Source organism: Harmonia axyridis, chromosome 1 (genome assembly GCF_914767665.1).
Source record: "Harmonia axyridis chromosome 1, icHarAxyr1.1, whole genome shotgun sequence".
Classification (NCBI taxonomy): Eukaryota; Metazoa; Arthropoda; class Insecta; order Coleoptera; family Coccinellidae; genus Harmonia; species Harmonia axyridis.
In genome coordinates this window covers 50,587,927-50,613,214 of record NC_059501.1, presented here as the reverse complement: position 1 = coordinate 50,613,214, position 25,288 = coordinate 50,587,927, and the positions used below count along the sequence as shown (strand labels likewise).

At 33.2% G+C, this 25,288-nt stretch overlaps 1 protein-coding gene and 3 long non-coding RNA genes across 7 annotated transcripts; 2 read left to right on the top strand and 2 right to left on the bottom strand.

Annotated features, from left to right (window-relative positions):
- Positions 1–5,560: 5,560 nt before the first annotated feature.
- LOC123688568 (UDP-glucose 4-epimerase-like) lies at positions 5,561–19,262 on the top strand. 2 transcript variants are annotated; one of them, XM_045627153.1, is made up of 6 exons: positions 5,561–6,008; positions 6,065–6,371; positions 6,427–6,540; positions 6,594–6,773; positions 14,665–14,778; positions 14,919–19,262. In XM_045627153.1, the coding sequence occupies exons 1-6, from the start codon at positions 5,785–5,787 to the stop codon at positions 15,318–15,320; spliced, it is 1,341 nt and encodes a 446-aa protein (XP_045483109.1). In that variant the 5' UTR covers positions 5,561–5,784; the 3' UTR covers positions 15,321–19,262. The 2 variants fall into 2 exon arrangements, with proteins under 2 accessions (XP_045483109.1, XP_045483110.1); XM_045627154.1 differs by having other exon boundaries at positions 5,784–6,003.
- LOC123688574 lies at positions 9,560–9,991 on the bottom strand. The gene is made up of 2 exons (XR_006750062.1): positions 9,868–9,991; positions 9,560–9,807 (listed from the first exon to the last, which is right to left on the bottom strand). It is a non-coding gene; the product is annotated as an uncharacterized LOC123688574 (long non-coding RNA).
- Positions 19,199–23,590, bottom strand: LOC123688569. 2 transcript variants are annotated; one of them, XR_006750057.1, is made up of 3 exons: positions 22,926–23,218; positions 21,747–22,867; positions 21,110–21,121 (listed from the first exon to the last, which is right to left on the bottom strand). It is a non-coding gene; the product is annotated as an uncharacterized LOC123688569 (long non-coding RNA). The 2 variants fall into 2 exon arrangements; XR_006750056.1 differs by having other exon boundaries at positions 19,199–22,867; positions 22,926–23,590.
- Positions 20,240–21,363, top strand: LOC123688571. Of its 2 annotated transcripts, none has more exons than XR_006750059.1 (3): positions 20,240–20,534; positions 20,839–21,040; positions 21,222–21,363. It is a non-coding gene; the product is annotated as an uncharacterized LOC123688571 (long non-coding RNA). The 2 variants fall into 2 exon arrangements; XR_006750060.1 differs by having other exon boundaries at positions 21,183–21,324.
- Positions 23,591–25,288: the final 1,698 nt, after the last annotated feature.

Below are 25,288 nucleotides of genomic sequence, written 5' to 3'. Positions count from 1 at the left end.
TTATGTGGATTCTCTTCTTGAATTTGGAAACCCTTCGCAACTAGTCGAGCCTTCTTTGTTCCATCTTCTTTGGTTTTGAATACCCATTTTGTATCAATGGCTACTTTACCATCCGGCAATTCGCATGTTGACCATGTTTGCAACTTCTCTGGAGATTTCAATTCTTGTTCAATTGATTTTCTCCACTCTTCATCAACAATTGCTTTTTCATATGTCTGGGGATCATCTGAAAGTATAAGGTGATCATAAGTAGCATAAATTTCAAAATCTTGTAAATATTTGGGTTTATTTACTCTTCTCCCTCTACTTGATACAATTTCTTCTTCACCTGTTGATGAGCTACCCCCTTGTTCATCTGTCGTTTCTAGTTCATCTTGCTCAGATTCTTCGTGCACTGAATTTTCTTCAATTGTTGCTGTATCTTGATTTATTTTCCACAAAAATGTGTTGGATTCATCCTTTATTTCATCTGATTTTAATTGTTCCATTGTATCCTCGAAAAATACAACATCTCTACTGTATATTACCTTATTTGTATTTGGGTTGAGCAACCTATAACCCTTTTTGTTTTCACCATAACCAACAAATATGAGTCTTTCTGATTTAGCATCCCATTTTTGTCGTAGTTCATCCGGGACATGTGCCATTGCTTGACAACCAAAGATTCTAAGGTGTGCCAGGTTTGGCCTCCTGTTATACCAGGCTTCATATGGTGTTTTCCCTGAAATAGCCTTTGTTGGGGAACGATTCATCAAATAAACTGAAATGTTGACTGCCTCAGCCCAATACTTCTTATTTAAGTTTGCTTCTGATAACATGGTTCTTGCCTTGTCTACAATAGTTCTGTTGGCCCTTTCACTGACCCCATTCTGTTGAGGATTGTACCTCACTGTGGTTTGGTGAACTATACCTGAAGATGTTAAAATTAGTTTCATCTGTTTATTGAGATATTCAGTACCATTATCTGTTCTTAAAATTTTGATCTTGCTATCAGTCTTGTTCTCTACTAAATTTTTGAATTCTTTGAAAGCTTCTATCGCTTGACTCTTTTCTGCTAAGAAATAGATGTGTACATACCTCGTATAATCGTCAATGAAAGTCAGAAAGTACCTGCTACCACCTATGGATATTGTCTCCATGGGTCCACATAAATCACTGTGTATTAATTCCAGTGGCCTTGTAGATTGTGTTTGACTTGTTTGGAAAGGCTGTTTTCTTTGTTTTCCTTCAATGCATGACAAACATGATGTTGTTGACACCTTGAAGTCCTTATCCATTCCAACTGACATTTTGGTTAGCAAATTCATAGATCTTAGGTTGAGATGTCCTAACCTGCGATGCCACAAATTTTCCTCTGGTTGTGTACAGAAGTATGCTCTGTTTGATTGAACTGTGTTCAATTGATAAATTCCATTTGTCTCAAAACCTCTTGCTATTAGATAGTTATTGCGATTGAAGATTTTCGCACCATTCCTATCGAATACTACTCTGTGTCCCTTTTCCACAATTTTATGTATGGACAATAGATTTACTGCAGCTTCGGGGGCATACATAACCTCTTTAACCTCAATTGATTCTTGTTTACCGTCTATATGCACTTGAATTGAAGCAGTTCCTTTTTCTTCGATAATCATATCATTACTATTAGCAGTTTTAACCTTGGCTTTAATGTTTGTTGCTTCATTTAGCCATTTTCTGTTTCCTGTGATATGTGTTGATGCACAAGAGTCCAAATACCACACATCTGTTTTGACGTTTTCAGACGTTAGAAATGCTGCATACGCTGTGGAATCATTTTTGCTTGTTTTCTTATCCACCTTTTTCTTTGAACGGCACTCTGTCTTAAAATGACCCATCTTTCCACAATTGTAACATTTAACGTTTTTCTTTGGATTACTTTTAGTTATATTACCTTTAGTGAACATTGCCAGATTACTATCCACTGACTTTGGATCTTGTTGAGTTTTTACATCTTGCAATAGCTTTACCTTGATGGAATCTCCACTTATTTGTGTACCACTGCTTTCTAGTCCCATTATCATCGGACGATATTCTTCGGGTAGACCTGCCAAAAGTAAAGTTCCAACCCATTCATTTTCCACTTTGCAATTCATCTCATTCAGTTTGTGAGCAGTTGATATTATTCTATCACAATATTCTTCTGTTGATTTGCAGTCTTCCAATTTTGTGTTGATGAGTGATCTCAGGAGTCCTACTCTTCTTGTCAGTCCTGAGTCCTCGAAAGCTTTTTCGAGGTTGGTCCAAGCTTCCTTCGATTTTGTGGCAGATTTGATGTGGGAATAATTTATTTTGTCGACAGAAAGTATTATTTTGGACAGAGCCTTTTTGTCCTTCTTTTCGTCAGTTTCTGTACCACTGACTACATCCCACAGATCATCTAATTCTAGAAGAGCTTTCATAGCAAATTTCCACTCACTGTAGTTGTCCCTTCCTATTAGTTTCTCAACAGACATGTATTGAGAACCAGCCATTTTGTCTCCGCGTGTTAGCACAAAGATTTTATTTTTTGAACAAGAACAACTTCCTTAATTACTTTTACTTGCCGTGTATGTCTGGGCCCATAACCTGTTAGGGTTTATGTTTTGTGGAAGCAAAGTAATATTTTAAGATATTTATTATTAACAAACTGAAGACTTATTACAACGCTACGTCATTACATTACTGAACCTCCATCTTGTTGTTATGTCAATTGTCAACAGTGTCAACCATAGAAAAATATATATCACTGAATTGTCTCTTCTTCTAACAACAGTGCACACTCGTACCTCGTACTCATGTTTTCACTAGTCAGGTCAGTAATATGGTGCAATTCTTTTACCTTTTACCGTTTTATCGGCCTGGAAATTATTCGTGCTGGAAAGGAAAATAGTTCTCAATCAGGATCTTTGACTTATTGAATGAGTCCGAGCCAATTTTCCGCGCCAAGTTATGTTATTCATGAAGAATTTTATTCTTAGCTTGTTACAACCAAATAAAATGCCTCCGAAAAATTATCAGGATCACAGTTCCGGAAGATAAGAGATCAAAAATTATCAGAACTCAAAAAAACACAAGTGGAATCTCAAGTTACTTCAAGAGTGAAGCGGTTATTATCCCGACAAGAAGTGATTCCGCGAATGACGGGTACTTCTGAAAAAAAAGGAGACCCGAATTGCGGAAATTTTTTTAGCACAATTGAGCTAATAAGCCATTATGACCCTATAATGAAAAATCACATAGAGACACATAATAAGAATCAGATTTCTTATTTCTCTCGTAAGATACAAGATGAGTTGATACATTTGGTTTCCACAAAAATTAGGAAACACATTATAGCCAATATACAGAAAGCCACATATTTTTCAATTTTGTTTGACTGTACACCAGATATATCACATCTAGAACAGATGACTCAAATATGCAGATATGTTGAAAATTGATTCCGACAAGTGTACTATTAGTAGGTATTGAAAAAAGTTTTCTCGATTTTATAACAACTAATGAACATACTGGAGAAGCTCCTGCTAAACTGATCGAGGAAAAACTGAAAGCGGATGGATAAGATATAGGAAATATTAGAGGCCAATCTTATGTTAATGCTGAAAATGGGGCAGGTAAATATAAAGGTGTCAAAACTAGAATTTTGAAGAACAACAGATTCGCAAGATTCATTCCCTGTCAACACATAGTCTGAACTTGAACTGCTTCAAGTACCTATGGGTCTCCACTCCCCATATCGATGCAACTTGGAGAAAGATTTACTGCGCTGTCAGAAGTTTCTGAAGACTTCAATTTTTTGGAAGAAATATCTATTAGAGACTTCACTTGGTGAATTGAAGAAGAAAGCTGCGGATTTGGCATTAAAATATAGTTCCTATTTGGATCCGTATGAATTCATGTGCAATGTTTACGGACTTGGACAAAATGAATGCTCTTGATATTCTTCAGAAAATGCGTGAATTGTCGCTTCAAACGAAATATCCTAATCTGGACACAGCTCTCAGGATATTCCTAACGTTACCAGTGACCACAGCAACATGTGAACGGTCGTTTAGTAAATTGAAATTAGTGAAAACTTACTTAAGGTCCTCGATTGGACAGGAGAGGCTAGCCAATTTGACAATTATATCAGTAGAGAGGAATCGATTTGCTAGTGGTTTAGAATTTTACGATGAAATAATAGATGTTTTCGCTGAAACCAAAGCAAGAAGAGTTAAGTTTTAGTTTATTCCTTTCCAAAGAATATATTAATGATTTCTGTTATAAAGTATTCATAAGTATATTATTTTGAGAATAAATAACTCTTTTTTTATCGTTTTCTATTAATTTTGTTGATTGAGTTTTTGTTCATTACCTTTTGAGAAATATGAGAGATTATTGTAGATAAAATATAATCAATAAATGTCAATTATGAAAAACATGTATTTATTGAAAAATGAATTTCTTCAAGGGCGCATTTTGAAAGTTTGCCACAGGCGCTAGAGTCCTTGTTCCGGCTCTGTCATTCAAATGACCACCTAGGGCTTCCCCGCAGACCTTGATTCGAAACAGGTAATTTTCGATGAATTTTCGACACATTTGGGGAGGTATCTCGGCCATAACTTGACGAATGTTGTCTTTCAAATGTTCAAGAGTTTGCGGAGAGTCAGCATGGACCTGGTCTCTCGCATAACCCCACAAAAAGAAATCTAATGGGTTCAAATCGCATGACCTCAACGGTCAATTGGTATCACCAAAACGCGAAATAATGCGTCCTTCAAATTTTGATCGCAATATGGCCATGTTCGGTCGTGTTGTATGGCACGTGTCGCCGTCCTTCTGGAACAACATGTCATCCATATCCATATCTTCAATTTCTAGAAAAAATATCGGTTAACATGTTGCCATAGCGCTCACCACACCAGCAGCAACAGCAGCAGAATTTTCGGCCGAACGCACATTAAGATGGTGCACAGGTCTCATAATTTCTGCTACGGACCCAGTTTCTTCGAATTAGCGCACTACATTGGCAATTGTGTGTTCTATAGGCCGTCCATATTGTAAAATGGCAAACATTCAACTAATGATATGACGCTTTGGTTTACAGATATGTTAAACGGTTGTCGAGTAAAAAACCCTGTATAATAATCTATAAGTAGATTATTTCCACTATAAAAATATTGTGATTGGTTAGAACGTATACGAATTCCTGGAATTGAACATTTCTATTGGTTTCGAGAAACGTCAAAAAATAATCATTGAAATCAACATTACTAGAAACACCAAAAAAACTTATTTTATTTTACAGATAACTCGAACAACCCTTGAATTTATATGTTGGGTCAAATAATAACCAATTTGCCTTATATAGCTCAATTCAATAAATGTTTCAAAAATGGTTCTTGTTTTATAATGTAATATGGCAATACCATAAATCACTAGGCTATTCTTTGGTAATAGCCTTCTCTGGTACATTTTCGGCACATTCCCAACTTTGGTAACATTGGGTTTGTATTGTACCTATATGCAACCATGCATTGTATGTTTCTTCGGTACAATTGGTAGTTGGTACCACCAGTTAGTCGTCAACAGTAGTCAGTAGTCACTACCACCACCACCACTCACCAGTGAACTAGAACTGGTGGTACCAGTAGCATCGAAGAATAATAGTAACGTTATAACCGTATTTTTGCTAGTCATTTGTCGTATTATAAAACATAAATTTCAATAGATATCTCATTTTAGTCTTTTTATGAAATTGTTACACACCTGATGTGTAAATGAGGTGTTGAAAAAGGTTTCAATATGAAAGTTATTTTATCTTCTTGTGATGAAAATGCAAGCATAAGACATTTTGTACCACGTAGACGACCATCAAGAAAATCGCGCCTGCAAAATTATCTACTATCTGCTGTGACGTTAACTGATACTAAAAGTGATAACCATGCCTTATTCATTATTCAGAACTATATATATCACTGTGTTTGTGTACTATGCAATCATACCGCTCGATTATTTGACAAAGTAAGGTGAGATCTAACCTAAAAACTTTGCTCATAATAAAATTTTAAATTCTAAATTGTAGGAGCTGGATTTTCGAAGAAAGCCATTTGCCCATGTCTTGTCAAAATTGCCAGTGTATAGGAGGAAAATCTCAAAATATTCTTGTGACTGGAGGTGGTGGTTATGTAGGATCTCATACAGTTGTTGAATTATTGAATTCAAATTATTCCGTAGTGGCAATTGACAATTTATCAAATTGCCAAGCAATTGAAAATGACTGTGCAAAACCGGAATCGCTCAAAAGGGTTGAAAAAATCACTGGTAAACAGGTTGTATTTTACAATGTGGACATTAGAAATAAAGACGATTTAGACAAAATTTTTAAAAAGGTATTGAATATTTGTTGAAAAATCGTCAGCTTATAAATCTACCATTTCATTACAGCATAAAATTTCCACTGTTATACATTTTGCAGCTATGAAATCTGTAGGAGAATCAACGAAAATACCTTTATCTTACTATGAAAATAATGTAGGTGGTTCCAACAATCTATTTCAGGTAAAATGCTATTGCTTTCATTTTTTTTTTAATAATTCACTAATGCTTTTAAGGTGATGCATAGTAATAATGTGAAATCATTAGTCTATTCATCTTCAGCAACAGTCTATGGCACACCTGTGTATTTGCCTTTGACTGAGACACATCCTACTGGACAAGGATGCACAAATCCCTATGGTAAAACTAAGTACTTTGTTGAAGAAATTGGGAAAGACCTGTGTTCTGCTTATCCGGTTAGTAATTTCATGTTCCCTCTTACTGAAAATTCTCATTGTCATATCGGTTCAAATACAACCACCTAATTCGATCCAATTATTTTCATGCATATTTCATAGCTAGTGAAGTTATGATACTATGGTACATTTGTAATCCGAATATGATATCAAATATTAAAAAAGACTTTTCTAAATAACATGTTCGATATTGAGCATTGCATTTAAAAATAATTTAGTAATAACAACAGTATTTGTATGTATGTGTAACACATGTGGTGAATTGTATACGTTCAATACTTCACAATATGAAGTATTTCAGACCCCTGAAGAAGTTTATAGTAATCATTTTTGTTGTTAAGTATATAATTGTATACATTATATGCAGCTATATACTCAACAATAAAAATGATTACTGAATTATATTACTGCATATCTCTCAGCTCGAAAAGAGGAATAAGGTATTTGTTGTTTGAATTTTTAATCCCATGTCAATAATTTGTATTTCAGACCTCTAAAGAAGCTTGAAGTAATCATTTTTGTTATTAAGTATATAATTGTCTTCAGGGGTCTGAAATGCAAGTGATTGACATGGGATTCAAAATTCAAACATCAAATACCTTATTCCTCTTCTCAAGCAGAGATACATGCAGCTAATACTAATATTACTACTACTACTACTACTACTAATATCTATGGATTATTAAAATAAATGAATATAATACAGTTGAAACTTGATTATCCGGACTAATTGTTGTTGTCATGCATTCAGATGATCGACAATCTGAATAATCGAAGAAAAGGATTTGTTACACATATTATTGCATAAAAAATAAGTATATAATCAGTATAAAACAAGTCCTGATGAATTATATCAGTCACCCTCATTTTATATAAATTTCTATAAATAGAGGATGACTCATCAGGACATTTTCCACATCCTAAAAAGTAATCAAATCTCTCAATTAGTTAGAAGGGTGATTTTCTTTATGGTCTCTTATCTTCTCTTGAAATTATGGTTTCACCATTATGAGTATTCTGAATATCCAAACTTTCAATTGTATCCATTACAGTTTCATTTCCACTGTTTCTAATGTCTTATAGCAGAAGACCATGAATTGTGTCAATCACATATTCTGAAAGTTATCAAATATCGTTTGTGTTTATTTTTCTTCAGTTCAAGGAACAAGGGAAGGAAAATTATCGATATATAGTATCGATATATTCTGATACTTTCAATTTATGTAAGAGTAAATAAATATTTGACAAATGTGAGGTTAGCCATGGGCTTTATCAAAATATTCAGAATGAACTACACATTTGGTAATTTAGCATTATTTTTATCATCAAAAAAAGGAAAAAATTTGTATTTATATTTTATTGAAATCAGTATTCAGGTATGGACATTAGAAGCACTTTCTGCTTGATGTATTTCCCTGTCAATCTGCTTCTAATATCCAGCACTGCATAGTTCACAGCTGAGGCAACTCTTTCTAATAAAATTGAAGAAGCTTGGCATATTAAATATTTCAAAGCTATTTTTGAAAGAACAGGCGTGAAATTTAAAATTTGGTATTTATTTTTATTTATACTGCATTACAAACAGGTTATTACCCAAAGACACATACACACTGCACAGTGTAATGCTTAAGTCTAAACTGTTAAGTTGAACTGTGTTATTGTCAGAAATATGAAGTCGGAATTATTTCAGACAAAGGAGGGACTGAGGCAGGGTGGAGTGCTGAGTCTGACATTGTTTATAGTGTTTTTGGATGAGATAATCAGAGAGTCAAAGGAGAGAACAGAGAAGCTTACAATTGGTTTTAAGAACTTAAGAAGAGTTGTAATATCAGAATGTGCCTTTGCGGATGACATCGTATTGATGGCGGGAACAAGGAGGAGTATACAGGGAAATTTGGATATATGGAATGGAATACTGAGAAAATATGGGATGGAAATAAATAGAAGAAAGACAAAAGTGATGGAAGTGAACGATGAACGGGAGGATGATTGGAAATTGAGGGAGAGGAAGTTGGAAAGGTGGAATGTTTCAGATATTTAGGAGTGAACATAGAAATACGGGAAGCCAAGAAAGGGAGATTAACGAGAGAATTGAAAAAGCCGGCAGATTATACCACACAATGAATAAGAAATTCCTAAGAAGAATTGAAGTCGAAGAGAAAACTAAAATGACCGTGTTTAAGTCGATATTCAGACCTGTTCTGTCGTACGGATGTGAAGCTTGGAACACAACAAAGAGAATGAGGAGTGAACTACAGGCAGTGGAAATGAAATTTCTGAGAGGAGTGAAGGGGGTTACAAGGATGGACAGAAGGAGAAATGAGGACATAAGAGGTGAATTGGGGATAAAATCATTGGAAAGGTTTGTGGGTGAGAGGCAGTTGGGATGGTGGGGACACTTACATCGTATGGAGGAGGAGAGACCAATCAAACAAATATGGGAGGCAAAAGTCGAGAAAAAGGCAAAAAGGGGAAGACCGCAACAAACATGGGAGGATATGGTAGAAGAGGAAATAAAAAAGAGAGGGAAAAGCGTCAGGGAAGCTGAGATGATGACATCAAATAAGACAGAATGGAAGAAATTTATTGAATCAAATTAGAATTATTCTTAAGTTATTGTTAAGTTGGAAAATGTAGATAATGAAACCCATACACCGAAAGGTAACAAATGGGATACAGATTGTATATATATATATCGTTAATGAAAATGACAAACAATGGCCCCAAAATCGAACCTTGAGGTTCGCCTGAAGTGTAGGTCTAATTATTCTCGATTTTTCTTCATTAACGACATTCTGCTGGTTCAGCGCTGACCAGCGCATTAAACAGTGCTGACTTTCCGAATTCGCCCCATGTGCATTTTGATGAAATATCTTTTGATGTTTTAGGATAAGGTTTCAATGAGGTATGACCTGTTGACACTTCTTGCTGACCTAATGTTAATACCTCATTTGGAGTTTCCCTACTGAGATTATTTGCTGTGATATTTTCATTATTTCATCCGATTTGGTTACTTCAAAAATTTCACCTCAACCTGTGAAATCATGAATATAATCACAAATATTAATCATTACATCTCCGATTTTCTATATACCTTTATTTTCAGAATAATAGTGTCAGTTCTAATATGTAGTAGGTGTTCCATTATTGTGACTAAACTTTTAAACATAAATTTTGACTATTTAAATTTCAAACTGAATATTAACAATAATGACGTCGCAACTGTCACAGTACAAGCTTACCTTACGAATGAATAGAGTATGCCGAGTTTCCCCTGAGTAATAGCGTTCTCGACTGGCTGCACCATTACTTAGAAATTTTTTCGTGCTTATTGTGTTCGACTCGTTGTGAACTTAAAAAATACAGCCTAAATATATTTTCGGCTGATCATGCACAATCCCAAGGCAGAGCAAATATCTATTCGCTCGCTGTCAATTCAAATATTTTAGCAATGTACTTTTTCGACGGTGCCAAACGCGCGTGGTGCTGTCATAATTCATCGAGATAGAATAGAGAAGGAGTCGTGACTTAAATCGGTACCAGTACGCCATTTTGGATTTAGATCTTAGTTAACTGTTGACCAATAACATTTCATAGTAGTGAACAGATCCGTATCCACAAGTTTTGCATATCCATCTTCACCATACTCTAAATATATTAAAATGTATATGGCAGGATATGTTGTATATTATTTGAAACAAAAAATTGTTTGTGAACAATGCTTGTACTGTTTAAAAAGTGATGAACACGGTTTATTTTTGTATTCCTTCGTGAAAGTTTACTTAATCCGACCCTTATATTGCCCCCACTCTAGTAATAGAATTAGCCCTGCCTAGTGGACACATGTCTTCTAGCACGATAACTGCTCATAGCGCCTCCTTCTATTTTATCTCGATGGTTATGTCAAATTGTATTCGAGTTATGTTGAAAAACAATTCAAATTCAAATACTGGTTGAATATCAGCGAATGATCACAGAAGTCTTCACATAAGGATCGAGCCTGTGTAGTTCTTCAAAAGTTCGCATTTCCTACATGCTCCAAGTTCGAATCAGTTATCAGAGCAGCACTAAAACGATCCAGCTCCGAATGAGAGCTGTCCTTTCCAATGCGCTAAAAGTTTATGAATGCTAGCACAGAGCTCACTCGGAGAAAGGCATAGTAGTACTACGTTTATGGACATTTCCGAGTTATACGAGCTTACTCCACTAAAAGCCGGTTTTTCACATGCGAATAAATAAATTTATTCCTACAGCGCACGTTTTAGCTACGAATAAATCCTGCGCAAAAGGAATAAATTTCTTCATTCGCATATGAAGAAGTCAGCCTTAAGTTTATGAACGCTGTCTAACATAGCGTTCTATCAGCTATTTGTGAAGTATAGGAAGCTCCAAATTTCTGGGATTATTATTTTCTTAGTAGCGGTCGGGCAACGATTTGAGTGTTCAGAATTTGGATAGTTGGAAGGGGGTAATTTAAAAAGTAATATTTTCGACTTCGATGGTAATTCGATGTTTTGATTATTTATTTTGGTGACTTGAAATTACATAGTTGAAATCGTTTTATATTTAAATAAATAATGTGTTAAAAATTTCACATTTTATTAAGTTATACATGAGGGGCCGGACCTCAGTTGCTCTATATGAGAGCCGCCTCTGATATGATGTGTCTTCCACATTCACCTGCAAATGGAAGAAAAATATTTTCAGAAATTAATTCAATGAAAACGATGAAAAAAATTATTCTCGGCCAGTATACAGAATGTCTACTTTTAAAAGGGCCAAACTTGAAGGGTAGATCATACAAATTATTTGTAACAAAAAATTTCATATAAGACATGGTCGGAATGTTGATGGTTATTCTTCAATTTAAAATTTCTTGATTGCTTAAAATATTAAAAAAAACATCCATAAAAACAATAATATTTCAATTATCCTTGTAGCCACATCAAATTTGACCGCCTATATGAAAATGTGCTAAATTTACTATAAGATAAAGAGTTTGTGTGCCAAAAAGTTCTTATTGCGGGGTGGTAAGGAGATGAAGTCTGTTTTCTTCACATTTTTCCATAAAATCTGTATGATTAAAATTGAGTTGATTCGTTTGAATCGTTTTGACTCGACAGATGAATTCATGATTTCCAAGAGAATTGCTTCAATATTCAATCATAAAGCGCTTCAAGATACAGCAAATTTAAATTGGAATATTTCAACTTTTCGTTGTTATCATGTTAGCCATGATATTATGGCAAGAGGATAAGAAGCTAGCAGAAACGTTTATATGTTATTCGAAAGCATACTAAATGAGGTAGTTTTTGCTGATCAGAAAACATGCCCATAATTAATAATTTTTCATTGATAAAACCATTGAAAAAATTTGACTGATTTTATTCCCGGCAGAATAGTGATATTCATATCCTTACCACGCCCGCAATAATAATTTTTTGGCACATAACTTCTCTTCTTGTTGCAAATTTAATGCAGTTTCCAGAATTGTGGTGAAATTTGATATGGCTACAAGGATAACAGAAATATAATTGATTTAATGGAAAAATTATAAATATTTCGTGAAATCAAGAAATGTTAAATTGAAGAATAACCATCAACATTTCGACCATGTGTATGACATTTTCTGTTGCAAATAACTTGTATGATCTCCCCTTGGAAGTTTGGCCCTTTCAAAAATAAGCACCCTGTATAATAAACATGTATTCATTTTGTTTAGTCATCACAAGAATGAAACACTATTTAATAAATAGAGTTAAAAACTTTTCCAACGTGGAATTTAGTACAAAAATGATTAAACCGAAAAATGTATTCTGATATGTACAGGGTGGGCAAATTTCGATGTTTTAGCACTACAACTTTTAAACCAGAGTAGATAGTCAAAATCTGATACCCCATCCTCGGTCTCCTTTTCTGATAAACTAACAAGGGTAGTATTCATTTTTGGCCACCTTCTTTGGTTTTCGAGTTATAAGCGAAAATTGGAAAAATGGCGATATCGAAAAACATTTATATCTCCGCTAATACTGATGGTAGAGCTGTGAAATCAAAACATTATACAGGCACTTTTTCACGTAGGATCCAGTGGCGTGCTCGTCTTTTCAAAAGGGTCTTTAATTACGAAGCTATGAACACTAGATTTCTGTGACATTTTTTTGAAAGCTTAATTTTTCCTGATTTCAAAAATTAATGACATCATGGCTTGTATCAAAATAAATAACAGAAATTGGTCAAAAACCTTTTTTTAACTAGAAGTCTCAATATTTCTATGGTTTCAACTGTTGATGAGTAAGAAAAATCGAGCTTTCTATAACAAGAGCAGTGTCCTTCCGTCAATCTGATTATTTCTATGTTTTTTACCAACTTCTACAAAATTCGAATCTAGATATATTTCAAAAAATAGTTTCGAAAATATAAATGAACTCGGAGAAAATTTCCTAGGTTGCTTGAACACAGTTTCAAATTTTCATCTATTGAATTCGGTGCGAAATATCGAGATGTGTCGACTGTGCATTGTGCAATTGTTGTCATTACTATATAGGTTAAATATTATTTCTTGTTTGTTCTCTTCGTAATTAAATTGTTGAGTTCAAAATCATATATGCGTTGTTTCATATGCTATTTAAAATAGATTGGTACTTGTGCGTATTCTTTCTGGAATTCAAAATTTGTAGATATTAGGGAAAAACATAGAAATAATCAGATTGACGGGATAACACTGCTCTTGTTATAAAAAGCTCAATTTTTCTGTGTTCATCAACAGTTGAAACCATAGAAATATTGGGACTCTTAGATAAAAAAAAGTTTTTGACCATTTTCGATTATTTGTATTGATACAAACCATACGATGTTATATATTTTTGAAATCAGGAAAATAATTATGATTTCGAAAATGTCACAGAAATCTAGTGTTCCCATTTGAAAAAACATAACTTCAGGTCATAGCTTCGTAATTAAAGAACCTTTTCAAAAGACGAGCACGCCACTGGATTCTACGTGAAAAAGTGCCTGTATAATGTTTCGATTTCACAGCTCTATCATCAGTATTAGTGGAGATATAAATGTTTTTCGATATCGCCATTTTTCCAATTTTCGCTTATAACTCGAAAACAAAAGAAGGTGGCCAAAAATGAATACTCTACCCTTGATAGTTCCTCAGAAAAAGAGACCGAGGATAGGGTATCAGATTTTGTCTATCTACTCTGGTTTAAAAGTTGTAGTGCTAAAACATCGAAATTTTCTCACCCTGTACAAGAAAACAGAAAAGATTTCTGCTTCTGAAACAGAGGCGGATTAATTCTTGCTATGTGTGGTTCTTTTCTTAATGTATTTTTTTATGTGTTCTGTTCTTTTGGTAAAGTTTATATTATTTCACCCCTCTTGAGATAAAGTTGTGTATTTTTCGTGAAAAATACCTATATCGCATTATTTCCGAATACCTCTTCCTACCATACGACTACGTCTGCTGATTTCTACGGATTTTTTATGCAGTATCTACTGATATATTAAAAAACCAATCTGGCAACACTGTCTGTCATTTACATTATTTACAATTACGATGATCTATTGTATCAATTCATATCAAGTGTATTTTGCTATTTTCGAAAATGAATAAATATTCAATTTTTATAAACTATCCATTTCAAGAATTTATATGTGATAATTTCAAAGGGTGGAAATGGTTGAAAAAATTTCCTTGGAAATTTATGAAGTAATAAACCAGAAGTAGTAAAATCCTATGGTATGATGTGACCTTGTGTTTGATGTGCTCAAAGTAACAATAAACACAATAATTATTAAGATGTTCCTTAATATAACCAGTGTTTTCATTCACATTTTATGTATAATTTATTTATGTATTTATTTTTTTCGCCTTTCTCATTTTTAGGACTGGAAATTGATTTCTCTAAGGTACTTCAATCCTGTTGGTGCTCACCCATCTGGAATGATTGGAGAAGATCCTTCTGGAATTCCTAACAATTTAATGCCATATATATCTCAGGTATGTTTTTATCCAAGTTCTATAAAATTGTAAACAAAATAATACGCTCACATTTTCTGAAAAAATTCAGATAACATTATATCATCAAAAAATTTAATTCAAAAATTTTGACTTCTCATTTAATATTTTATCAATTTCAGGTTGCGATTGGAAAAAGGGAATTCCTCAGTGTTTTTGGTTCAGACTATGATACTATAGATGGTACGGGGGTACGTGATTATATACACATCTCTGATTTGGCTGTAGGTCACTTGAGAGCTCTAGAGAAACTTTCAAACCCTTCCTTTTTGGGTTTTAGAGCTTATAATTTAGGAACTGGTCGGGGTTATTCTGTTCTCGAAGTTATAAAGGCATTTGAAAAAGCATCTGGTAGAAAAGTGGAATATAAATTAGTTGATAGAAGACCAGGGGATATTGCAACTTGTTACTCTGATGCTAGCTTAGCAAAGAATGAATTGAATTGGGCTGCGGAAAAGAATATAGATGAGATGTGTAAAGATACATGGAATTGGCAATTTAATAATCCTAATGGTTTCAGTTGAAATATAACTTTACTATTCGATGTTGAAAAGAATCTCCATGCACATTTACTTTGCAACCCCCTGTTTTTTTGCTGAAAATTAATCAGTCAAAATCTTTTGCAATATCAATTTTTTGTCTAAATTTTTGAATATGAATAACATTTTCTTCAAACATTAAATGTTCTCCAACCTCAAAGAAATATTGCCACAAGTTTCAAATTTGTCATAGATCTAGAAATCTAGGATTTTTCAATTTCTTTTTACTCTTATGTCTCTTGCAACTTTTGTTTCCTTGATTTAAACTCATTCACAAATCTCCATTCTTGATTTGACAAATTTAATGTTGCTAGTGATGATTATAACTAACTTACCACAAAATTCATTTAAATTTATAGTTGGCGAAAAATGTCTTTTTTATTGGGAATTATCATTACTTATTGATATAGGAACTGAAAAGAGAATTAACCCCTTTATACACTTGGCCCTTTTTATGTCTTTTTCTAAGCCTGGCGGTCTGTGCTTAAAATTTTGACGCCTGAGTCAATTATGAAGTATGAAATTCAACAAAACCTCTGCTGACCTGCCTTGGTGGCAGCAGTAGGATGGTTCCTGACTGCCAAAGCTAAGGTACCGGGTTCGAATCCCGGCAAGGGCATGGATGGTTGTGTATGTCCTTAGTTTGTCACAAAAACAAAAATTGTCTAGATTTAAATGTAGTATGACTGAGTAGTATGCAATACAAAACGTGTCGAGACTTGATCTGTGTACATACCGAAAAAATGGTGAGCACATTAAAGAGAGGAATGAATGAATGAAAACCTCTGTTCTCCCTGAAATATCAGGTGTATCAATTCAATTTTTATCTGTTTTAAGTGACATAACTCAAACTAATCTGTCAGTAATTCATGAAAAAATCATAATCTCAAGAATAATTTCAATGTTTGCAGCTTTGTAGTTAGCCCTGGAACAAGCGTCAAAAAGGAATAGTATAAGAGTGCCAAATGTCTATGACGAATTCAGCCCAGAAATAGACATAAAAAAAGTTTAAAAAGAGGTTGAAAGGGAACACCACTACGTGGCTACTCAGTTCAAAACGAAATCAGAGGTATTTTATCTTAGAAATTGCCGATTTGTGAATGTACAACTTTGTACACCGTACATAGTTTGGTCATAGTAGGAGCGCGAGAGGGGAAATGAATGGGTACCAAAGTTTGACTAATACGCGGAAAACAACGTGGTGATAATCCCTATTAAAAAACACAGACTTTGATCCTCAAGTTTTTCCATTCTTAAAACATAATTACCATTAATAAAGTTAGCTCCTTCCCTACCCATTTTCGCCTCTGATTTTGTTAGAAAATCAAAGTTTTTGGTCTGCCTTTTCCCATTCTAGTGCAGAAAAGAAAACAAATATTCATCAAATTCATTTCAGAATTGAATCTTTGTCCCTAACATTAACAGGATGTTCTTTTATCTTGTTTAAAAAAGTTTCACTTCATTTTCCAAGCACCATTTACTTCAGAATGAACTGGATTAAAATGGATTGCTTTACCATCGAACCCACAAAATTTTCTGTGTATTGTCAGTCGCTCTGTTAGTAGTACCATTTGGTAATTTATATCGCGCGAAGCATTCTTTTCTCTCTTGAGAATATGTTTACCCAATTTGATTTTACACCATAAATGCCTAGTTTAGTCTGAGCTGGTTGTGAATATTTCACCTTGAAACGACTATGTTTCGTCCTGAAACATGTGCATATGGGTGAAATTATTCCTTATAATGATCAGACAATTGAAATCCTATAGCAGTAGATCGGTAGGAAGCATTAGGCTCTTAGGTCATCAATAAAATTACCTCAGAAAATATTTACCTAAACAGAATTTATTTTCAATTTTTTATATGTAATATTATAGAAATGCTTTTTAATTTATATGAATCAGTCAGTGAGTCGACCTCAAATAAGGACTTTTGTTTGGAAACTGCTTACGTGACAGGTAATTTTTTGTCCATGTGTATGAAACTTACGAGAATCTATCTATATTGCATATTTGAAAAGCTAATCTGGTATGATGGGAAAAATGTGATGAGAAAAAGCGTTGAATTGATTCATATGAATAAATTCTACACTACTATATCAGGCCCGATATAGTAGCTATCCTAATTCGCACTGGTAGATTACAATCTGCAGATTTAGTGACATTTTATAAGATGAACAGCTTACAACTAATGAACCCCCACCTCGCATATTTGAAGTATTCAGATTTTTGCATCAATGAATGAGTGTGCAATGACTTGCAAAATGAACTGTTCTATCTAACCCTTGTTTCATAGTACACTTCACCGTAATATAAACGGTCAGAAAGACAGACAAAAAAGAAACTGTACAGCTAGTCACCAAATGGATTGCAAAAAAACGTCATAAAGGAAAGAAAATAAAAAGCAGTTGATTATAGAACTACACTGCTAAAATCCTATTCCACTCATTCATAAGCATTTTGCAAACCAACTTTCTAAAATGAGTTACAACAATGAATTCTCCTAATGTACTTGGTTAGTTCCTTTGAATCGAACATTAATGCTTTGAACATCAGAACAGTATGTAATCTTGTTATTTAGGTATGGAGGAGCCCTATAGCTTTATAATTTTTCAAGTTAAACTGGTGTTATACAGTTGCCTTCTACATATTTAGTCAATTCTCATAATTGAGAGTGCAACTTCTATTGAGCGTTTGCAATCCAAAAACAGTCTAAGACATAAGTTTTGCCACTTTTGAATGTGCTTCTTGTCATCGGATCAAAAGCAAGAAATATTTACAGCATCAGCATAATTCATATGTGTGAGATCCATAATTTGACACAATGGGATTTTGGGTTTTTTCTTGAAAATTCGTTATATCTATAAATAACTCAACATCCCATACGCCTTCAATATGTAATCATTTCGTTCCTAATATTGTGTAACAGATATAATTTTCATATAGTATTTAATTTTATAGCTTGAAAAAAAGTTGAAACATCGCTAGGTGAAACATAGTGTATTATTTGTGAGAACCGAAATAACTTCCTTGAATCCCATACGCTTTTTGCAGGCACAAGGAAATATTGTGATCATTGAATCTCTGCTCATAATCTATCCAAACACCCAGACTTATCGCCTTCTCCTAGAACCAAACGATTTCATGGTCAATATTCAAGTAATCTTTTCTATCATTAATGGCTTCTCCCAAATGTTATTGCAACTGTTTTATTCTTTCTGCCCTGCAAATAGTGCTCTTATGATATATCGTGAATAATGTTTACTTCAAGATTTATAGCCCTAATGGCTTGACTGGTTTCATCAGGATAGATGAAATTCGTTATAGCATATACAGAGTATCCCAAGTTCGAGTGCCTATTAGACGTTTGTGAAGTACTGGACATGTTTGAAATCTGAAAATTAATATTGTTCAACATTCTCTACTGAGCTAAAATATTATTGAAGACTGCTAATATGATATAGAGTATTCAATTCTGAATATCTTTTTATTTGAATTGTTGCATTCATCCAAACAGTTTTCAAAATATGGAAAAAAAACTGAAAAAAAGGGAAATATGCGTAATCAGTATTATGTTATTTATTCCTATTTTCTATATATTAAGTATAAATGGTTTTCACTTGTTCGAAGTAGAAGAATGTAAGAATATTGTGCATCAACTGAATTTTGGAAAACCCATCACAGGGTGTTTTTTTATTTATGCGTTGGATGCTACGAAGAAAAATTGTTAGTGTTGTAACATGCAGGGTGAACTTTAGTAATCTTTATATTCTTCCACAATGCAAGATTTACTTTCTTCAACCCTTCATCTTATTGCCTCAATATAACGAACAAAATATATTTATAGTAAATGATGTAGACTTCAATTATGAATGTTTTATTAAATTATTGTATGTATTTATTATAAAAAATATATTTATTAAATTAATATATATGTATATATATAATTTATACACAGTGTCTAACCTTATTAAAGTCAATTTTTTTTATCCCTATTCCCCTCTAGGCTTCTGTGAGAACTCTTAGGAATTTGACCAAAGAGAAAAGCACATTATTCATAATTTTCGAATTTTGAACCAAAAGTGGTACCCAACGATTGAGTTCGTTCATTCACTGAAATCAAAATCGATTCTGTCTACTGTGTAGAAGATAACTCTCAAAAGTAATTCACTAGACTAGAGGTTTGAAATATTTATAATTTTTTGATGGATTCAGAGTAAATACCCAAATGGAATTTTATTTTCGCCATTATTGAAAAAATAACAATCCGATCTAATTTAAATTTGAAATTCAGTTGTAAAATAGTGTGAATCATATGATAATAATAAAGAGCTTTTATTTCGTACTATAATATCAAATCAAACCTCAAGACCCCTTTGGAATATATTCCAATCAGATAAAAATGAAAATATATAAACATGAACCTAGAATACTGGTATCAGTTCAGCTCTTCTTAAATACAGGCAGAAACAAATAGGAAACCAATCATGGAAGAAGAATATTACAAAGCCCTATATCACGGAAAAACAACACCTGGATATGACGATATCCCCAGAAGAATTTTGAAGAAACTGGATCCCCATAACCATAGCTAATTAGTATTATCAATAAAGATAATTTCTATCTAAACATGTACATGATAGAATTCTAGAAGAGAAATCAGCCTAAGATGACACCTTGTTTGCAGATTCCCTTTGAATATATGTGGAATTAGAGTGATAAGATGGAAACAAAGGCAGAAAAGTAGTAGGTATATAAATAAGGAAAGGAGTTTCTAAAATAAGATTGTTTTGAACATCCTTTATCATTAAAACCTTCAAATCCGGAAGTAATTTATTTTGTTGATCCATTGCACAAGATAAGCAGTATTTTATATACTGTGAACGTAGTAAGTAATGTAATCCATTACATAATCAAAAATGAAACTGCGAAATATAGCCATGATCTTCTAGGCATTTTACATATCTCTCTATCATGTTATGAACCTTGTTGGGTAAGTCGATATTGTATATAGTATTTAATGTTTAGGAGTCCAGTGTATTTCACACACAGTTATTTCTCATACATTAATAAAGACTACAAATAGAACAAGGTGCGTGTTTTTCTTGTTGTATAACAATAAATCTTCAACTGACGCTTGGACATCAAACATTGATTGTTTTCTCTAACAGAACTGGAGTAATACTTCAAAAACAAACTAGTAGGTACATCAAACTCTAACGTATCCAGAAAAAATATTATATCGATGGCGTAGGGCATAATCAGATATAATTTATATTTTCGGAATTTATTTTTTATATTCATATTTTGGAGGTAATGTAAGTAATATCTAGAAACAATATTGTCACTCTTGAAGTTCTGAAGTCATAAGTTCAATAAATTGATGATGACAAACATTAAAAGTGATTTTTCTGAGAACAAGTATTATGCACTTAGCACATATGTGCGCTACACCATCGATATATATATATTACATATCTGACTCATATATTATACTTAACAAGCCGAGAGAAACCAAGTTGAGGAAGTATATGAAATGGATCCAAAAATGGTAGTATAGTGAAACATCTTTGCTGCCTTACTGATGATTCCGTCAGTGTTCCTAGAAGGATACACCACAATTCTCTGAGAGAGAGAGCAACTTCGAAATCGTCTGACAACGCCTCGCCAAATTACATTGACGCAGACTAAAGTTATTGGAAAAAGGTAACAATGATGGAGTCTTATTATCATAAACATAACAGGTGTAAAAAAACAGTTTCAATATTCTGGAAACTGATTATAGATCTCAAAATAAGTTACTACTAGCACAACATAATAATATGATATATAATCAATTTATTTTCAGATGTCTTGTTTACTGAACTTACAAATAAAATGTTTTCAGTCGGTTCATTAAAAAAATCACAGCTGGCATCAAAAAGTTGCGACATCAGATTGAACTATCCTGTCAAACCTTCAAAATACAACTAGGTCTTATCAAATGAGTACGTAATTCCTTCATGCGATGATATACTTCTACATTGAAATGGACGGTGGTAATATGGAACATCTTTGTAAAATACTAGAAGTAAAAAATAAATCAAATGTCTTCTGTAAATTATCGTATTTGATTACGTTAGTACTTAATAATTTGAAAATCGCTCATATCTCCAAAACGACTCATTTGCGAACCCATGTTATAAACTTTTTACTTATTTTGAGGACTAGAATTAGCTCCCAAAATATTAAACCCTTTTTTAACACCCAATATACATTATAATCGGAAGTTTGAAGCCTTCCATAATAAAAAAGAATTATCTCTCACTACAGAAATACGATGGGATTATGCCCATTAACGAACTCTTGATATTCGAAATCCAAACCTGCGGGGTAAAAAATTTCAAGATTTTAGGATTTTCTGTTTGAGAACAGAAACAGAATAGAATTTGAGAATGGATTCATCATCAGTAAGCCAAGCCTTATCGTTTATGACTATTGTCGGCTCAAAATTAAAAATTTGCACATTGTGACGAAATTATAAAGCAATCGGTATAACGACATAATGGTATAGATATTGTTTGGTATAAAAACAATTTCTTCTTCTTCAATTGACCTCGTATATTCAAATTTTCATTGTAAAATCCTATTGGGATCCTATTCTCTTGAACATGAATTGAATTTCAAAATTTTTTGCCATAAAATATTAAAATTTATTTTTAGGAGCTTAGCATTAATAATCCAGCAATCACATATAATTTATAAATAGCGATATAAGTATAAGAGATATATATATATATATGTATATACAAATGTTGCGAGTGAAATCATAATTTAAAGAAATATAAATGTTAAGTTCAATATCCTTAGTATTGCCAAAGACTGAATTTTCTTGAATATGCTTTTTGATATTTCCTTAGTAGAATTTTTCAGTAAGGCACTTTCAACAGTATGACATTTTTCGAATAATTAGTTTGATAAATTTTAATGATATACTCATCTATTATTACCAGAAACGGATGGATTTGAACTAGGCACCCTAAATAAAGGTAATGTATTCAAATTATTTCTTTCCAGTATATGAGCTTTAAGGGCATCTGCTAAAAAATTGGGTAAATCTAACTTATCAACAGGATGTGTATCTTTGAAATAATTTTTGAGATATAATAAAACTGTGTACTTTAAGCTATTCATAGGAAGTGTTATCGCAACAATAATTCTACTTTCAACTCCCTCTCGAAGTCTGTATTGAGGAAAATTTGCAGTAAAATGTTCTCTAAAAGTTTGGGGATCATATACAAAATTCTTATTTAAATGCATTTTATCTTTGGTATTATTATCTATCGCTATCCATGGATGAGTTTTGAAGGTGTTGACATCAACAAACTGTCCTCGATGTAATATCTTATAGGAAACATATTGTCCACTGAAGTTAACCCACACTACATTAATACTTCTCTCTGTCAAATTGGTGAATCTTAAATAACATCGAGTTGAACATTTCTGAGAACGTACAGGTGGATATTGCAACATTTCTTCAAGGTGAAGTTGAATCTGAAAAATGTATGAAAGATACATGAATTAATAAAAAAATATTTTTGTTGTTAACTACCTTCCTGAAATATATATATGCTTAACATCAATCACAGTGTTTGTGAAGTTGCTAATTCTGGAACCCAATATTGTTTTCTGAGGTTTATTTTTTTTGATTAATACTTAATAAACCATTTCATTATGAACGAGTCCAATTATCCCAAAAAAAAAACGAAACCAAAATTTTCCTGAATATCATCACCTAAATCCTAAATTCCTCAAAAATAATAAACGGAGTCGTTTTTAATTTAATCAGGTTAAGGTGCATAGAGCATAGAAAACCTATTCCATAGATTAACGAAGTTTTTTACTGCGTTCGGTACATTGAACTAATAATACATGGAAGGAGTCTATGCTTCTATTTCGGTGTTAGGAATGGAAACGCGCATTAGAGAGAAATAGAGCTAATACGCATTGCACTAGTTTGACAAAGATGAACAATCGGAGACCACGTGATACGGGGCAAAAAATCGGGTTTTTGAACCGGAGTTACGGTCGCCACAGGATAATTTGTAATTTTTGAATATCATAGGTACTTTGGGAGAATTAAATCATAATATTCATATTAAGACTTCCTAATTCGATAATTCCACATTACTACTTCTGCAATATTGCTCAAAATTATCGATTTATTCATTAAAATTCCTCTTGGTAAAATACAAATTTGGACACAATATTATCATTCCAAGATCTAGCTGATTGTTTCAAACCATAAATATGATAGCTTTCTCAAGTTTACATACTTTATTAGCCTTTTTTGCCTCACTGAATCCAGGAGGTTGCTCCATATACAGGGTGTTTCCTAAACATGCGGCAAAAATTCAGGAGGTTGTTCCTTGGACTATTCTAAGAATATTTTGTCCTTTGATGATTTTTGAAAAACCTATTTGTTTCGAAGATATAGGGGAAACAAAATTTCAGATAATAACATTTTATTATGAAAAATTACATGAAAATTCAACTCAACCTACAAAAACTGTTGAAAATGACCACCTCTAGCCAGCATACAAGCATCCAATCTTCTCCTCATTGACTGCCGAACCCTTTCAAAAACACCAGGATCATTTCTTATTAAGTTACACCCAGCAATGATCCGATTTCGCAAGTCTTCCACATTTTCTACTGGAGTGGTATAAACTAATGATTTTAGATGGCCCCATAGGAAATAATCTAAGGGGTTTAAGTCCGGGGAACGAGCAGGCCATAAATGAGGTCCACCTCTTCCAATCCAGCGATCTCCGTATGTTAATGTTAAAAACTCACGAGCAACCAAACTAAAATGCGCTGGTGCACCATCGTGCATAAACCACATTGCATGTCTTATTGCCAATGGTACATCCTCCAAAAACAGAGGTAACGTTTGTTCTAAAAAGTTGTGATACACGTCCCCGGTAAGTCTTTCTGGTAAAAATATCGGCCCTATTAGGCAGTCACCCATAATACCAACCCAAACATTCAATGAGAACTGATGTTGAAAACGATCTTCAATTACCTCATGTGGATTTTCGTCGGCCCATACATGGTTGTTATGAAAATTTCTTATTGCATTTCTTGAGAAATTCGCTTCATCGGTAAAAAGAATCAGCGTCAGTAATTGAGGAATTTGAACTAATGTGGTTAAAAGCCATTGACAAAATGCAATACGTGGGGGAAAATCAGTAGGAATAAGTGCCTGAACGCGTTGCATATGGTATGGGTATAACAAATTGTCTTTAAGAATTTTCCAAACAGTCTTATTACTCACATTCAAAGTATTGGAAATTTTTCGAGTAGAAGTACTAGAGTCTTCTTCGATCATGTCCAGCACATTCTCTTCCAGTTCCACCGTTCTTACTGTGTTTGGTTTTCCTGGTCCCCCCATTTTTTTCAATGCGCCTGTTTCATGCAGACGTTGATGAATATTTTGAAACAATTTTCTGTCAGGAATATTACGCCCAGGAAATCGTTCAATGTACAACCTCCTAGCTTTTAATGAATTTCCATCAGCAAGACCATAAATGAAATGCATGTCAGTCATCTCGGTGTTTGTATAGCGATTCATAATAGTCAAAGATAAAATGTTAATTGCTAATACATCACAAAACGAATTCAAATGAAAACCGTGTTTAATCTGTATTCCTTTACCATCTGCACTTATCAATTTTTAGTCAAAAAACTGTCCGTTTTTAGTAATTGGAATGTTGTTAAACAAATTTAAAAATAAATTGTACCTACTTAGTAAACACAGTGCGGTACGCATTTTTATTTAAACTATTATTAATTTTAAAAATATGAAAAATGTTGTTCGCCATGTATCTTCGAAACAAAGAGGTTTTTCAAAAATCATCCAAGGACAAAACATGCTTAAAATAGTCCAAGGAACAACCCCCTGAATTTTTGCCG